General features: G+C 32.9%; 1 protein-coding gene and 1 long non-coding RNA gene across 6 annotated transcripts; one reads left to right on the top strand and one right to left on the bottom strand.

Moving 5' to 3' along the window:
- Window positions 1–733: 733 nt before the first annotated feature.
- On the bottom strand, window positions 734–13506 carry LOC138913869 (uncharacterized). 5 transcript variants are annotated; one of them, XR_011419743.1, is made up of 8 exons: window positions 13350–13506; window positions 13120–13244; window positions 6396–6431; window positions 6128–6337; window positions 5923–6039; window positions 5471–5649; window positions 5260–5413; window positions 734–5084 (listed from the first exon to the last, which is right to left on the bottom strand). XR_011419743.1 is itself a non-coding variant. In XM_070218974.1 (8 exons), exons 1-8 carry the CDS (start codon window positions 13402–13404, stop codon window positions 4750–4752), a joined length of 1236 nt encoding a protein of 411 aa, XP_070075075.1. In that variant the 5' UTR covers window positions 13405–13506; the 3' UTR covers window positions 734–4749. The 5 variants fall into 5 exon arrangements, 1 of the variants encoding a protein (XP_070075075.1); XM_070218974.1 differs by having other exon boundaries at window positions 5923–6064; XR_011419744.1 differs by lacking the exon at window positions 13120–13244 and having other exon boundaries at window positions 5923–6064; window positions 13350–13451.
- Window positions 7402–9376, top strand: LOC138913873 (uncharacterized). Its single transcript, XR_011419748.1, has 4 exons — window positions 7402–7562; window positions 7618–7692; window positions 7747–7900; window positions 9163–9376. It is a non-coding gene; the product is annotated as an uncharacterized lncRNA (long non-coding RNA).
- Window positions 13507–18148: the final 4642 nt, after the last annotated feature.

The raw sequence follows: 18148 nt of genomic DNA on the forward strand, positions 1-18148 counted from the left end.
ATAATAAACTTAATTTAATGATTTCGCAATACGATTGGACAGATCTTTATAACTGTGTGGACATCGAAAGTGCAACGGAACTTTTCTATACCGTCGGCTATTCCAAAAGCCTTTGAACGTATTATCACTTCTCATTTGCAACATTTATGTTCCTCGCTAATATCACCGTGTCAGCACGGTTTTGTTAAGCGAAGATCGACTACCACCAACCTACACTCAAAAAAAAAAACGCCTAGAATCGCCTTTGGTTTTAGAAAATCGCCTATGGATTTGCTTTACTGGCGATTTTGTCTATATTAAAGAAAGTAGGTTTTTAAAATCAAAGGCGTTTTATTCTAAAAAACAAAAAAAAAACATCTGCGATTGAGAAATTTTTTACTAGAAAGTAAAAAAGTTATGTCTTACAATTAGAAATAAAGGTTTTCTAAGAAATAGAAATACCGTTTTTTTTAAATATAGAAACATATTTTCTAAACCCAAAGAAAAAGTTTTATGTTTTTTAAAAAACTTTTCCTTATTTAAAGGAAAAAAAATTCTAAATTAAGAAAATTGTTTCCCAGAAAGAAAAACATTTTCCATAAATCTAGAAAAATATGTATTTTCTTTTAGAAAACGATGCTTGCATTTTTAATAATATGTTCCTAAAAAGGCTGTAATTTTTTTTTAAATTTGTTTAAATAAACCCACAACTAAATATATAAAAACTAGAAATGTTTTTTTTTATTTAAATGTTTTATTGAGCACTTTATCGGACTCGAGGTCACTTTTCTAGCATTTCAACACACTTTATAGTTTACGTTTTAAACATAATATCAAAACAAAATATAATTAAAAATAAAATTTTGGCTTAATATAGCTGTTGTTGTTAAGTAAATGAAATTGTGCGGGTGGGTGACATATGTCTGATAACCTAATTAATTTATAATTTAAATATCCAGTTTTCATGAAGCAGGTTGTATGCTCGCAAAAAATAGTTTCAATTTCAACGCACAAAAATGTTATCTCATTTTCCACCAACATTACTTCTTTAATCTCAAAAGATTTAAAAAAAGGTTCAAATGAGTATAATATAAATGTTTTTTTGTATAACACATTTCGTAGCTTGACAAAGGAATAACAACAAATTTGTTGAGAATATGGTATAAGTTTTGAAATTTCTGTGTAAAACAAAGAGTTACTTACAAAGCACTTTGTTTTGCTTAGTACTAACTCATTAGTTTTTGAGTTTTGTAACTTCTTAGCAAACTGAAAACTAATTTTCATAGAAAGGGATAATAAAATATTTCTTCTGGACATAGTGTTTTGGCAATACGATTTCAGAGACTTGTGTTTAGCTTCAAACGGAAATGTCCACAAGTATTTTAATGGACCCGATTGCTCAACTATTTTGGGGTAATGGTTTAAAAAATGATGTTTTGGTTTTAAATTGTCTTCAAATAAAATCTGGTAGTCTCGGTTATGAGCAAGTATTACTGATTGTAAAGTTTTTATTTCGTCTTTAGAATAGTCTGATAAAGTTACTAAGTCAATTAATTTAAGTAAATTTTTAACAAATTGCCAAACACTATCGTTCTTGGGAATTTTATCGGAAATCATTAGCGGAAAGAATGTTATGAAGGTCAATAGCTCACGAGCAGTTGCTTTGATATTGAATTTTTTTAATAAATTTAATTGAAAGGCTGGACATATGTTTCCTATCTCAGCTTCTCCATAATCAAAATCTGTTTTTCTTATGTTCAAGAATTCCAAGTCAAATATTTTTTGTTTAATATAATACATAATAATATGACAAATATCATATCTCAGCACGCCTTCAAATAAGTCATGCAAAATGTCTACAGCATAATTAGATGTTACGGAGAAATTTTGAAGTTGATTAAAGAGACAATCTGATTTTATTCCCGTCATAGAGAGATCTGAGAGGCTTAAGTCATTTTTATAATTTTCTTCATTTCTTAAGCTTTGAGTACATACATTAAATGAGACATAGCTATCTTGCTTTGATATTTTGCAAAACCTACAAAAAAAATTTGAAACAAATGAAGTGGTGAATCCTAAAATACCGTTCAACCCTAAGTTATCGCCTAGTATTAAACCAAGGATTAAATAAACTGTATATTCCTCGCCATCTACTTTTATGTGAACACCTCTATCTTCAAATTTCTTTAGCACTTCTATAAATTTAAAAAAACATTTAGAATTGCCTAGTCTTTTAACGTCTTCTGATTTGTAAATAGCTGCTGTAAAAATAGTATTGTATTCCAGAGGTACTGACGGAAAGGAAAGATACACTCCTGTAAGCGGACTGCGATGTGGTCCTAAAGGATTATTTATTTCAAAATCGTCAGTGTATAAAAAATATGGAATTTTATATTGTTTGTCTTTATTGTTTGACTTAATTTTTTTCCACAAAAGTCCGTTTGTAAAATTTGTAATTTTTGTTTGAGCTTCATAGAAATTAAGATTTTTCATACAACTTTTAAAAACATTTGGAAGCTCGAAGAAAGATTTTAACTGAAACTCTAAAGGTAATATGACCCCTTTATTTTTTTTATCTCCTAAAGTCATTTTGTTTTTTACTCTTAGTGGGGCAATTTCGCTGTTAATTGTGATAATCTGAGGCTCCCTATATAAATTTAACTTTTCAAGATTTTTAATGGTTTTATATTCGTTTTCAACGTTTTTAAAAGGATGTTCACAAAAAGTAGACAAATTTACTAGCCGTTCTTTAATTTCACTTAAGGTTGAAGTGTTTTCTAAAATACATTTGATTTCTTTATGTATTGGAGTTGTTATGTTTAGTTCTACTTGTTTCTGAATCTTATAAACTTCACTGCGGGGAAAATTTAACTGTGAACCTAAATTTAAATTAAATGCGAATGAATGTTGATATAAGTTTTCTTCTTCTATGTCCAACGGAATACTTTCTTTTGCTTGAGGCAATTCATGCTGAAATATTATATTGTCTCTTTCTGGATACGTTAAAATATCATTTTCCGATTGAACGACTTCATTAAAATATTCAGATTGATGTTCATTTTTTGTTAGCATGTGACTCTTGAAATGTTTAAAACTGGAAAAAACGTTAGAACAATCAGAGTATCCACAAGGAAGTTGTATGTACGGGTCATACGTATGTAACTCTTTAATATGAGAAATGAAAATATTTATATCGTCAAAACTACGACTTTTACAAAGTTTGCATATCAACATCATTTTTTAAAAGATTAATGTTGTTTGGTTGAAGTTCTTTCAATAACTCGGACAACGATCTGCTTTTTAAATCTGTTGTTAAATGAATGTTGTAAAAAAATTTCTGAATGAATGTCCAGAACAACGAGCACTCAACCGGATATTTTAAATTTAAAACAAAGAAACACTTAAAACATACGTCCAAACAATTAAGAATATTACACTAGTTTACAGCCGAAATGCTCCCCAGCAATTGATGGAAAATTCTGTTAGATTTGGATCCCTAGATCACGAAAATAGCACTAAATTTTTTTTCGATGGCACAGTTTTTTTTTAAAGATTTTTTAAAGTTTGAAATGTTAAATTTCGGACTTTTTTCGAATTTCTTCTTATATCTCGGCAGATATCCATTCGGTTGGGCCAGTTTTAGTTTTATTTTAAAGTCAATAGATCAGAGCTTAACTTTGCCATACAGATCAATACGATTGGATGAGTAATGGCAGCGCAGAAGCTTGACAAAGATGAAAAATGAGTTTTTTGGTCGACTGTAAGTCGGCTGTACATATCGTAAAAACTCGAAATAAATCCGTTGAAAAATCATAACGAGTACAAACATAAAGTTTGCATCCTACCAAATAAAACAAGCCGGATATGGCCCAAATCCATGGAAAACTGGATTTATGGTGGATTTTTAAAGTTTGGATTTTTCCACTTTTTTCGGTTGACAGAGTCCAAATTTAAGATTTATCATAGGCGGCGACATGTAAACAAAAATAATTGGTGCTGGCAGCCGGGTCACTAAATAGCTAAATCAGATATTTAAAAGCTAGAAAATTATTAAAGTGAATTTAATTTTTTAATTAAGGTTACTTTTTTCATAAGAATGAACTATCCAAATGGATAGTACTTAGTTAAAAATACTCACAGTCATAACGCAAGCAATTTTATATTTTTAAAGGAATTTTCAGAAATTAAATTTATTTTATAATTTTCTAGCTTTTAAATTTAGCTATTTTTTGACCCGGCTGCCGTCACCACTCATTTTTGTTTACATGTCGCCGCCTATGATAAATCTTAAATTTGGACTCTGTCAACCGAAAAAAGTGGAAAAATCCGAACTTTAAAAATCCACCATAAATCCAGTTTTCCATGGATTTGGGCCATATCCGGCTTGTTTTATTCGGTAGGATGTAAACTTTAAGTTTGTACCCATTATGATTTTTCAACGGATTTATTTCGAGTTTTTACGATATATACAGCCGACTTACATTTGACCAAAAAACACATTTTTCATCTTTGTCGAGCTTCTGCGCTGCCATTACTCATCCAATCGTATTGATCTGTATGGCAAAGTTAAGCTCTGATCTATTGACCTTAAAATAAAACTAAAACTGGCCCAACCGAGTGGATATCTGCCGAGATATAAGAAGAAATTCGAAAAAAGTCCGAAATTTAACATTTCGAACTTTAAAAAATCTTTAAAAAAAAACTATCCCATCGAAAAAAAATAAGTGCTATTTTTGTGATCTAGGGGTCCAGCACTAACAGAATTTGCCATCAGTTGCTGGGGAGCACACCAAGAATATTATTTTGTAAACTAGTGTTATCAAACTTATAAAATACACTTGAGACATACAAGTAATACTCTGTAATGTCGTAAGGGCTTGAAGCTTTTAGACAAATAATGGGTTGCAAAGTAGTCTTACTTAGGTATCTTAATTCTATAATCTCTTTTAAATAGGTTTCTATTTCACCAACAGTGGGTCTCCAAATAACAAATGCGATCCTGGAGTCCTCTACTGTAAGCCTTTTTAATTTGTCACTCCTTTTTATCCTTGCCGTTGGAGGCAAAACAGCATGCATCAGCAGCAGTACCAAAAGATTTTGAGTTTCTGTTGAAAAAAAAAAGGAATTGTTAAAACAAAATAAATAAAAAATAATTATGGGAACTACCAAAGTTTCAAACAAGTCAAATATGTGAAAAAATAAATTTTGCGAAATATGTTTGTATGGTTTTCAAAGTAAAGCCAAATTACATTTAATATTAAACTTTAAAAGATATATTACCTTCCAACTGTTCATTAAACGACTTTAAAATATTAAGGCTTTCCTTATCCTTAATTTTCAAAAGAGCTGCTGATACAAAACGGGTTTTAAAAGTGTCCCATTGGTCAAAATAATGGCTGCTGCCTTCATACGCTTTTTGAAAATCAGCTTCGATCTGCAACGAAATTTAAAAATTACATATTCGAAATGAGCTGAAGGCTAAGAGACTTACCAATTGATACCCAAATGTCTGTTTTAAAATGGGGAAATCTTCAAAAACATTTTCTAATGAAATGTTTGTTTTTAAAAGATCAAACCTCCATTGATATGTATTAGACCATTTTTCGAGTACAACTTCCCTCGGCTCAATATTGTATTTAAGCCAATCCAAGTCGACTGCGACTTCATCAGCTTGTATAGAAGCAAAACCAAAAAGAAAACAGTGAAATAAAAATATAAATGAAAATAGAAATAGAAATAAAAATAAAATAGAAATGAAAATAAAAATATAAATAAAAAAAGAAATGAAAATAAAAATAAAAAACAGAAATAAAAATGAAAATAGAAATGAAAAAAAAAATATAAATGAAAGTAAAATAAAAATAGAAAAAATAAATAGAAATGAAAATAAAAATATAAATAAAAAGATAAATAAATAAATAAATTAAATAAAATAAAATTTACCTAAAGTTAGTACTTGGCTAGGTGGGATGTTTTCCTTATTTTTGCGAATAGATGACTCCTTAAATTTTGTTTGAAAATCGTACCAATTGCTGTAAAGCAGTCCACCCGGTTTTTTTCCTATTATTTTTATAAAATAAGTTTCCTGCAATCAATTGATTTTATTATTTTAAATTTATTTTGTATTTTTTTTTTTGATTTGGCAAACCTTTATTTCACAATCGAACAATGTTGTAATATCAAAAGCAACTTTATCTAGTACGGGCTGCTTTGGTAAAATATCATTTATTACCATGTATTCCGAAATAATGTTACTTAATAATTTTCGATATTTTGAGTCCAAACGATTTTCTTTGGCAAAAAAATTAAAAATTAAAGTGGCTTTTTCGTTTTTTGCTAGAATTTGTGGTAAATCAATCTGAAATTATTTAATTTGCTTTAATACACTTTTTTTCCGTTATTTTCATATATTTTACCTCTCTATGATTTCCTGTCGATGTTTGTAATTTCCCCTTGAAAAAATATTAGGAAAGATTTAAAATTGCGTTTTCCAAATGTTTATATTTATGAACATGGAAGTACATATACAGACAGTCACAAAAGTATTCGTTGCGAGGTGGTTCATAAACAAATTAAGTTTTTTTTAACATTAAAGTAACCAATTAATTCTTTTAAAAATTTTTTCAGAAATTATTATCATGTTATTTTATTTTAGATATTTTGAATGTGTTGAAACTGAAAAAATTAATAAAAGAATTAATTGGTTACTTTAATGTTAAAAAAAAACTTAGTTTGTTTATGAACCACCTCGCAACGAATACTTTTGTGACTGACTGCAAGTAGACACAAGGCATCCACATTTATTCATTTGCCGATTTGAAAGCAGGCCATCCACAGTCGAATTTGTTAGACGAACATTTTCGCGAACAGGCAAGATAGAATCGTTTCTATCTTTGTTAAACAAACCGTCGAACAAATTTATATGAAATTTGAACGCGAACACTACCACCAACGACGAACATGAACATGTTCGCCGAACATATTAGACTGTGGATGGCCTGCTAAAGCCACCCTGTAGTTCTCAAGGGGGCCGGTGGCACTTTCGGGGTAGAAAAGGGATCGACCACCCAGTGGTCCCTTAAGGGTCAATAGGTGGCGTGTGTATTTTTTACAAGAGCAAAAGAGTTATCGGAGAGTGAACACTTCTATGTGAACACTTCAATATGAGTTAAAAAAATTGTAAAATGAAATTTTTGACAAGTATATAATGATTTTAATAACGAATACAACTTTATTTTGTTTATCTAAAAAACAAATTTAAAAAAAGTTAAAATAATAAAATAAAAACTTAATAATGAGATAAAATAAAATAATAAATGATAGAATTTTATTTCTTTTTATATTATTTATATTTAATAATGAGCAATTTAGCTGCAGCAATATTTTTAACAATGTTTTTATTGCCATCGATTATACGATATCGGTAGTCGCAATATTAATCGTAACGGATTGCCATAACTACCCAACCCCGCTACCATCACTAACCCAACGTTTGCGCCAAATTTTGTAAACATTGTATTTAATTTGTCTTATTGTACATTTAAAGTGTTATATTTTGTTGTGATCTGAAGTGTCGTCAACAGGTGAGTAACACCATGAGTTGTGCAAGTGAAATACCTAATAATGTGTGATATTTAGCCATGAACAGCAACAGGCACATTCGTCGATTTGTTAAAGAGGAGAAGGAGAAATAGTGGTGCAAAGGACTCCTACGTAAGTCTTTTTTCTTTGATATAAATATTTTAGTGAAATTTTCTTCCTTTTTAGATTAAAGCCATGAGATCGTTGTTGCTGCCAGAAGGGGGTTTAAAAAACTTGCGGAGGGTTCTCACGGATGAGCTTGTTGTGGGATTTAATGTTAAAGGCCTTCTGGAAAAAAAAGCCGTAAACTCCTTTACACATTTCTATGGTGCACTTCACGGTAGGTTATTTTTATAACTGTATTTTTTATAATACACTTAGTTTCTTGATTCAATTTCAATCTATTTACTTATGCGGTTATTCCACTACATTGTTCGGGTCATTCATTAGTGCAATTTTTTCTCAGCATATACAATTTTACGTAGGTGCGAGCAAGACAGATATATGTCGGCTGCAATAAGCAATCAATGAGCAAATTGTAAAAACCGATGGGCACTTTTGGTATTTTTTTTTTAGTATTGTAAAATGCCTCAATACGGTACTACCTGAACCGATGAGCAATGAGCAAAATTGAATCTAAAAAGTACAATTTTGCTCATTTATTAGAGCTACTGTGAAATGGGATCAATAATAAAAATTGATTTGATTTTTTTTGGTTGAATTCCCAAACCTTTTGCGTCTAATAAGGTGCTATAAACAAATATGAACAATACAAAAATTATTTTAGTGGCCTAATTACTCCGTTGCCAACTAAAAATAACTCGCATATTTCTATATAAAGACATAACTGCGTCTATAAATTTATATAAAATTGCCTTCCTAAAAATTAATGCCGGGTATGATAAAATTAAAAACAATTACAGATGTACTTTAAACAGCCCAAAACAATTTAAAAACTTGGTAAAAGTGTCTGATTTTTTGGCAACACACACTATTAATTTTACAGCCTTCAACCTTAATGATTTAACCAGTCAAAGTTATTTGAATTATAAAGTTTAAATTTAACGTCTAAATTTTAAGTGACCATGCCATCTTATGCTAACAAATCCCAAAAATAGCATATATATTTGTCCCTTTCTAAGCCTCCAATGAATGCTCTAATGAATGAGCCAAACAATGTAGTGGAATAACCGCATTAGAATGCCATCTGTCTTTAATCCTATTTCTTTCTGTCTTTTTCTGCTTTTCACTTTTAAAACATGGTTTGATGTAAACAGGCTTGTATAACAAAATCTTAAAATATATATTTAAACCCATGCAGAGGGAATTATAATTTAGTCCAGAAGTTTGTTACGCAGTAAAGGAGACCTTTTCAAACCTATAAAGTAAATCCATTTAACCATGTCCGTCTGTCTGTCGGTTCAAGTTTCAAAAGCGTGAAATAAGTCTACATTTAACTGTTGGTTATTCTTATTTTATATTTATGCTTTTCTAGTCACAATTTTATTCCTGAAAGCTGCAAGGGTATAAAAACTTTGGCTTGCCGAAGTTAGTTTCTGTTCTCATTTTATTTTAAAACACTAAAATCTTATTTCTTTTTAGATATTGTTTCAGAATCTGGTAATGCAGAAATATTGATTCCCAAGGCAATTCAATTGCAAAAGAAACGATTTTTTAAAAATAAATCCAAATCAAATAATAACAACAATGAGGAACTCAACAAAAACGTGTCAGCAGAGGAATTTGTTCAATAAATATAAATTAAAAAAATAGAAAAATTGTCTACTTATAATACAATAAATTAATTTAACAAAAAGTATTTTTTCTTGGGAAGTTTCATAGCATTCAGCTTTTTTGGTATTGAAAACACCAACCCCATTTCATACCCCTTTTCGCCACAAAAGGGACCGATAGGTGGTCCGATAGATGGTCCGATAGGTGGCCCCTTTTGTGGCGAAAAGGGGTATAATATGGGACCACCTATCGGTCCCTTTTGTGGCGAAAGGTAATGCAGAACTTCGCCATATGACCACCGCCTAGGACATGCCGTGGTAAAAGTGGATAGAAATTTACATTGCGGGTGGTATGAACGGGAGTTAGTCCCAAGCCCCCGGTGTATGGCGATTTCGCTAGTTCGGGACCAGTCCCGGCGAACTACAGGGACTTTACGGCACCGCTGATTTACATACACTAGAGCCCTGCACGAGTAGAGTTTGAAATCAGCTCTGAGCTTGAGCTTGAGCTGTTTGTTTGTGACTTTGGAATCATAGGTCATGGGATCATAGAATCATCGAGTAAGAGCTCCTCCCATGAGCCTATGATTCCAAGAGCCCTTTTAAACAGTTTGGCTCGAGTAGCTCATGTCAAAAAAACAAACCGAACAAACAGCTCACGTTATTCGAACAGAAATAGCTCCAAGGGCTTAATGTCAAACATTTACAATAAGCAAAAGTGCAGTGTTTGTTTCTCGTTCCAAGCTAAGCACGTTCTCGTAAGCCAAACAAAAATTTTGCGACCGAAAAATTTATAAAAAAGATTTGGTTTAAGTGTGTATTTCTCGTTCGAAGTTAAGTGCGTTCTCATTAGCCAAATATTTTTTTCCGACCGAAAAATAAAGGGAAAGGTTTCGGGATGGCTTCAGACCCACAAGTAAGTACCGCGTAACAATATGAAAATTTATAACAAATTTAAACGCGCACAGTTAAGTTTGGATAAAATCAAGGCGATGATATTGTCGGGTGTGTGCATAATTACCAAAAAGCGTGGGAGAAGCGAGGTCTGGGAAATTTTCGGCAACGTTCGTCATAAGGAGGGAGATGAGATTCCAAACGTGGTTGCATGCAGGAATTGCTCTTGTGTTTTTAAATTTAACAACACAACATCAAATTTGGCCAGACACAAATGTTTTAAAGCGGTTGGGTACAAGGAGGAAAACCAGCCAGAAGTAAAAATTGATCAAGAGACAAAGTCAAAGATTGTTCAAGTAGCAGCAGCATGGACCGTGGAGAACTGCCGGCCTTTTGAGCTGCTTGCAGACTCTGGCCTCGAAAAATTTGCTAACGCCATGATAGGGCTCGGTGCCAAATTTGGCCCAAACATCACTGCAAAGTCCGTGCTTCCGCACCCAACTACAGTGTCAAGGCGAATTTCGAAATTATATGCAGAACATTATAACCGGGTAAAAGATGAGATTGCCCGAAACAGGAAGAATGGGATCGGCTATAGCATTACAACGGATGGCTGGACCGATGATGTTTTCAAAAGCTCATACATTTCTGTAACCATTCATTACGTTTGTGACGGAAAAATGGTGAGCCGCCTTCTTTCTGTGGAAAGTATGAATGGAAAACCATCAACCGGTATAAAAACATAAAATTTACACTCCAGTTATAATCTGTAATTAAGTTGACTTATTTCCCAGGTGCAAATCTAAAGAAAACGTTGAATAGCTGCCTCCAAGAATATGAGTGCAACCTTTCTGCAGATAATGCAATCATTGTGACGGACCGCGGTGCAAATATGGTTGCTGCTTATAAATTTATGAGGCACATATACTGCATTAACCACTTGCTTAACAATGTGATTGACAAAACCTTTAACAAAGTTCCTGAACTGGTCAAAAATTTAAATAATGCTTCCAAATTAGTCAAGTATTTCAAGAAATCGGGACAGAACACCAATTTAAAGTCGTCGCTGAAAAGCCTTTGCCCTACCCGCTGGAACACAGCGTTTTACATGCTGCGCTCCATTCAGGATGGATGGGCAGAAATTTCCTCAATTCTTATCGAAAAGAAAGAGGAGTCCCGTCTTGGCGATTTAAATCTCAACAACCTGAAAGAACTAACGCAAATTCTAGAACATTTCGAAAAGTCCTCAAAAGTTTTAGAAAGCGAAAACTACCCAACCTTACACATGGTCATTCCAGAAATATGAAACTATTCATTACTGGACAAGACGAAAACGAAGATGTATTACCTAAAAGCAAAAGCAAGTTTGCAGACTTCATTAGAAACTTCTCAAATGAAACGGATGAAGACAAAGTAAGCAGGGAAATGACGGCTTACTTAGCCACCATTACAATGTACACAGAAGACTTTGAGCCCCTAAAGTGGTGGAACGCCAATAAAAATCAGTTTCCACTTATCTTCAAGACAAGCTGCCAAATTTTGGGGACTCCAGCCAGCAGTGCTTCGTCAGAAAGATGCTTTTCAAAAGCAGGAAGCCTTATTTCAGAGAAAGGAAACGCCATAGCTACCAATGGACAAATGGTTAAGGAAATAATGTTTTTAAATAGTAACATTAATAAATCATAAAATAACTACGAGAAACATTTCCATTTTATTTACAAAAAGAGAAAACGATTATAAGAGAATCGTGGCCGACCGCCAGTCCTTTTTTTTAGCAAACTCTTAAGAAATGCGGTCCATAGAGGTTATTTTTTTAGCGATTTTTTGGGGGGAGAAACGTTTTATTATTCACTAGTAGAAGCAGCAAAATAATTATCCCCGGTGGACCGCGATTTCTTAAGAATCAACAAAAAGAAGAGACGGTTACAAGAAAACTATGGTCGACAAACAATTTTTTTTTGGCAGACTGTTAAAAAAAAATTGCGGTCCATCGAGGGTAGCTATTTATTTTTAGCGATTCTTGTGCGCAGAAACGTTTCATTATAGTATAATTTTTAACAAAGATAATTGTTGAAGAGGACAACATATTAAATCGAGTTGATCTTAAGATAATGCGGTTGCATAAAAAGCCACAAAAATCCTTCATCCAAATTAAAGCCAAATAAAAAATAAAAGGTTTTTTCAGCTCCGGTCGAAAAACTGAGCTACTCGAGCCCATGATTCCATGAGCTTATGATTCCATGAGCCCTTTGTTTTCGAACGAGTCGAGTAGCTCATTGTAAAAATTTAGGAGCTGAGCTATTCGATTTGAAAATTTTTGTGAGCTGATTTACTCGAGCTGTTTTTTGAAATGGGAGAAAAAGGGCTCTACGAGTATACCCGTGCAGGGCTCTAACATACACACATATATGTATGTAGATATTTAAATGAACAAATTTTGTGTTTCGTTTGTGTCTTGAACTAAAATCTCAGTTTAGAAGACATTTTCACAAATGCACTGGATACATTTATTTTGCAATCAGTTTTACCACAATAAAATAATACACTTGGCAGCGAAATAAATGTTTTATTATAACGTGGCCGAAGATTACGAAATTCTCTTTACACTTATGTGCATACATACATACATATGTACAAACATATTTTGTTACCTTATTTAATTTCAAACACACAAACACAATTTGGAATAGGTTTTAAATATAAGAACTCAACTCTCTAGCGTTTCTGCGTCGTTCATTTGCCGCGTCCATCGAATTTTAATGTGACCAAGTGGTGCAATGGGAAAATAGATAAATGCTAGACAGAGAACAAGGCAAGAAAACTAATGGAAAGAGAAAAAAGTCACACATACATATGTATGTATGTATGTATGTATGTATGTATCTATGCATGTATGTAAGTTCTCTGGTTAACCCTTTATTGTTTAACTTACTGCATTTTGCCAAGTTTTTAACCCGTGGAAAAAAATGATTGCTGGGCCAGCCAGTTCCTTAGGGATAATAGAACTGAGTTGTTCCCAAGTCATGACACGAAGACACGACTCTGAAACATGTAGATCTTGAAAGAAAAATATATTTACATATGTATATAAACAGTTAAATTTTATGTTCCCCATTTTAAAAGAATTATAAATTTTAGTTACATACATACATATGTACATACCTTGAAATATTTTTCCGAAGGCTTCGCCTTTCAAAGTTGTTAGCAGGTTATCCATCGTCTGCACAGATCGAACACTTCAGAAAAACTAAATGTGTTAGTGCTAAGCAATTAGTTCATCACGCGCGAAAAGGAAAACGGACGCGCACAGAGGCAACTGAAAACAACAGTTATGCATAGAGCGAATGATATGCACAAGAGGGACGCAGATGGAAAACGAAACGAATTTATCTTCTTTTTCGCCTACTTTTTTTGCTTCGAAAACAAGTCGGGAAGAACAGCCGAAAGATGTAACGCTTGTTAGGATGAGATTAAAAGGGCAATAAGGGGAAATCAAGTTTATTTTTACATTTCGATTTTATCAAGGTGTTCCTTTACAAAACTTATATTACATTTACATACATATGTACATATACATATGTACATATGTAGAAATAAACCCACTTCTTAAAATGTAATATGTGTGACAAATATCTGTATTTTAGAAAGGAAAATATATTTCTTTTAAAATAAGAAAAATTTACCCGGAATAATAAGAATTTGAGAAGAAGTTCTTAAAAAAAAAAATACCACGTATCTTTAAGAAATAAAAAGCCCTATAAACATGGGAATTAGAAAAATTTTCTATGTTTTATATTGATATGTCTACATTTAAGAAATATGTTTTAAAAAAATTTCAGTTTTTTAGAAAAGCAATATTTCTATTATGTAAAAATTTGTCTAATGCTAATGGCGATTTTTTTTTATTTTTAGAAAAGTTTAGTCTTTTTTTTTCTAAAACCAATGGCGATTTTCACCACCAAATAAAGAAAGGAAAATTAGAAAAATAAACCTTATAATTTAGAAAAAAATGGATTTTTCTGTATTTGAGAAAAAAATTTCTAAAAAAAATCGTTCAATAGAGAATTTTTATGGGGATTAGAAAATTTTTCTGAAGATTAGAAAATTTGTTCTCTTTATAGAACATTTTTTCTTAAACACAGAAAATTTTTTTTTTTCTATATTTAAGAAAAATAATTTTTTGAGTGTACTTGAATTGTCTTCAATTGTAATAAATGGATTTAACAATAAAATGCAGACTGACGTTGTACACACAAAAAAATTTGCTTGGTAAAATTGACAAACAAAGATAGTTACGTAACTATTAAAATAGTTACGTGTATTTTGTTTTTGCTTTGGGTTTGTGTCTTTGCTAATTGTGTGTATTTTGTTGTTGTGAAATGACTATTTACTTAGTAGAATTGACAATTTTGCTGGTTGGGGCCTGTTTGACAATTATTACAGTTGATTTTACTAAGTTTTTTTTTGTGTGTATATACAGATTTCAGTAAAGCCTTTGACTCTGTTAACCACTCTCTTCTTTTATTCAAATTAGATTTGCTTGGGTTTCCATGTAATCTATTAACTTGGATTTCAAGCTATTTGAATGGGAGGACTCAGAGGGTTATATTTAAGAACGCTGTTTCAAAAACGATCCATGTGACATCTGGAGTACCTCAGGGTAGTCATTTGGGCCCTTTGCTGTTTACTTTGTTTATTAACGATCTTCCCTCTATTGTAACACATTCTCGTGTACTAATGTATGCGGATGATGTTAAGCTTTGTTTGACATATAATAATATGAAGTCTGGTTTTGGCTTACAATCAGACATTGATCAATTTCAAGTATGGTGTGAGTATAACCTCTTAAATTTGAACTGCCTAAAATGCAACGTAATGACCTTTTATAGGGTCACCCCTACCTTTATAAGTTATTCGCTTCAGAATTTGCCACTTGACCGTATATATTCAGTAAATGATTTAGGCGTTCTTCTGGACCCGAAGCTTAAATTTGACTGCCACATAATGTCGACAGTCAATAAAGCTATGAGTGTTCTTGGGTTTATAAAGCGTTGGTCAAAAGAATTTGATGACCCTTATATAACCAAATTATTATTTACCTCCCTTGTCCGTCCTATATTGGAATATTGTTCTTCGGTTTGGAGCCCCCAATACCAAGTCCACATTGACCGTATAGAGTCGGTACAAAAAAAATTTCTCCTTTTTGCCCTTCGTAGTTTGAACTGGGATCAAAACGTAAGGCTACCTTCCTACCAGAGTAGATTATTATTGCTTAATTTACCGACACTTGCAAATCGTAGAAAAATGCTTGGTACCATTTTTATGCATAATCTTATAAGAGGTGATATTGATTCTGTAGAGCTTGTTAGCCGCCTAACTTTTAATGTTCCCGTTAGACTAACACGTAATTATCATCCTCTTAATTTACCTCGATGTACATCAAATTTTGGTCTGCACGAGCCCTTTCGCGTTCTATGTGATAACTATAATGTTCTTTATCATTTAATTTGCACCTCAACTTCAATACCGGTATTAAAAACTAACATTTTAACTCATTTGCTTCACTCCTAACTGCATGTTTTTTTTCATTATTGGTTCCGTCTTTATGGGTTTTATGTATTCTTCCTCGCGAACTCGCATTTTTGCCCAAATTTACAAAAGGGCCCCGCGCGTAACAAGCACGTGCTTGGTGTCGTTGGGCCACTTGTTTGTACTTCTCGTAGTGCATCAACGTCCATCATATAACTATAATTAAGCCGGAAGACTTTATTCTAAACATTATTAACAAAAATAGGACAAATATTAAACTTTTCTCTTTAGAAGAGTTTGAGAAAACAAAGACACTTTTAACTGAACGTAACACCCGCTATTTCACGTACACTCCCAAACAATTAAAACCGTATACCGTTATTCTGAAAAAAACTTCCTCCAAGCGTGTATGAGGAATCGGAAATTAAAAAAGCCCTAGCCGAATCAATACCTGAGCTTGTATTTCTGTCCGTTAAGCAGTTTAAGGAAGTCCTCTGGAAAATAACAATTCAAAAATCCGACCAAATAAAACTTATTTTTAAACTTAAAGCCTTACTAAACTGCAAAATTATCATAGAAGCTTATAAACTTCACGTTAACGAAATAAAACAATGCTTCAAGTGCCAACGTTTCAAGCACGTTGCCTCGAATTGCAGTATGGAATATAGATGCGTAAAATGCATTGAAAAGCATGAGCCAGGGCAATGCAAAATTAAAAAAGAAAATGAAGATAATATGTCGACCAATAAAGTCCGGTGCATAAACTGCATGGGACCGCATACGGCAAATGCAAAAATATGCCATAAAAGAATGGAGATTTTAGAGAAATTTAAATGCAAACGAGCTGAAACTAAAAACAAGAGAGAACGCTATAGAGAGAACGCTCAGCTAAAGGGAGTGCGAACGCTGTACTCGGGTTGGTGTCCCGACTAATAATCGTAACTCAGCTAAAGGGAGTGCGAGGGAGATAGATATATTACTTTTGATTGCGTATAACTTTTTAATGAATGGTCCGATTTAAAAAATGTCTTCTACATTTCGATAGGTATAAATATACACAACAAAATTGCATTTATACTTCTCGGAAATCTTTAAAGATGTGGGCGCAGGACCCATTTTAAAATCGTTAGTGGGCGATTGTGGGCGTTAGAGGGGGCGTGGCGCTCGGCTAAAATAAACTTGCGCTGCGTAGGAAGCCAAAGAATATGTGGGGAAAATCTCAACCTTCTAGCTTTTGTAGTTTCTGAGATCTCAGCGTTCATACAGACGGACAGACGGACAGACGGACATGGCTAGATCGACTCGGCTAGTGATCCTGATCAAGAATATATATACTTTATGGGGTCGGAAACGCTTCCTTCTAGGTGTTACATACTTTTGCACGAATCTAATATACCCTTTTACTCTACGAGTAACGGGTATAAATAGCACAATCTCGGCTAGTATATAATAAAAGTAAATCAATATATAATTTCAACAAAATAAACCCACTACTCTGAAACAAATTAATACAACAAAACGTTACAAACATCCCCATCGATACAAATATAACCTCACCAGAAATAGATAACCACATCAAAACATTATCCGACGCCATTGCTAAAACCATAGAAAATCCCCTAGTGATCCCAAAACTAGAATTTTAACCAAATAGTCCAAACCGGCACACAATTAACCTGAGCAAACCATGCTTAAAGCTAATAAAAGAGAAGCGAACCCTAAGACGAACGCTATTTCGAAAAATAACCTCCCTCACAATAGAAGAAAATACCATAATCAAAAAAACAATTAAAGAAATAGACATACAAATTTCAAACCACATAGAGCTAATTGAACTTAAAATCATCGGCAAGAGGCTTGCAGCAATAAACCCAAGCAAAATTAGTTATAAATCTATCAAAAACATAAATCCTCAAATTCCCAAACAAAAACAGTTTTGCCATCACATAATACTCAACAATAATGAAAAGAACTCCATAGACATATCAATAGACCAGCACACCTTTCCCACACTTACAACTGACTTCGCTAAAGTCAATGCTCTCGCTTGGTCTTTCGAGCAAACACACAAACAAAATCACCACATGACTTTAAGCAGCGAATCACTCAGAGCACACCGTTCACAAATAGAATCTACAATAACTGAGCTAGTCTCTACCCCACCGAATCACATAATAACCTTCGATAATCAAAATACAGCCGAAGGCGAATGGGAAGGTTCTGAGGAACTTGGATTAACCAATGCTGAAGAGCTTCTTGACATTCTGAAATGTAAAAACAAGAGAGAACGCTATAGTCGAGTGCCTCGACTATTAGATACCCGTTACTCAGCTAAACAACTTAGGGCCGGTTTCTCGAATCCCTGTCAAAGTCCCTGATAGCTATCTGTCCGAAAAACTTAAAGACCAGATAAACTGTTCGTAAAAGCAAAT

This window comes from Drosophila takahashii, chromosome 2L (genome assembly GCF_030179915.1).
Source record: "Drosophila takahashii strain IR98-3 E-12201 chromosome 2L, DtakHiC1v2, whole genome shotgun sequence".
Lineage (NCBI taxonomy): Eukaryota > Metazoa > Arthropoda > Insecta > Diptera > Drosophilidae > Drosophila > Drosophila takahashii.

Excerpts from the sequence above, each read along its gene's own strand:
- LOC138913869 (XM_070218974.1), bottom strand. The coding sequence starts at position 13,404 with ATGGATAACCTGCTAACAACTTTGAAAGGCGAAGCCTTCGGAAAAATA. Across the intron at positions 5,650-5,922 it reads TAGCCAAGTACTAACTTTAG|CTGATGAAGTCGCAGTCGAC; the intron begins GTAAATTTTATT and ends CTTCTATACAAG. Across the intron at positions 5,085-5,259 it reads GTTTAATGAACAGTTGGAAG|AAACTCAAAATCTTTTGGTA; the intron begins GTAATATATCTT and ends TTTTTTCAACAG.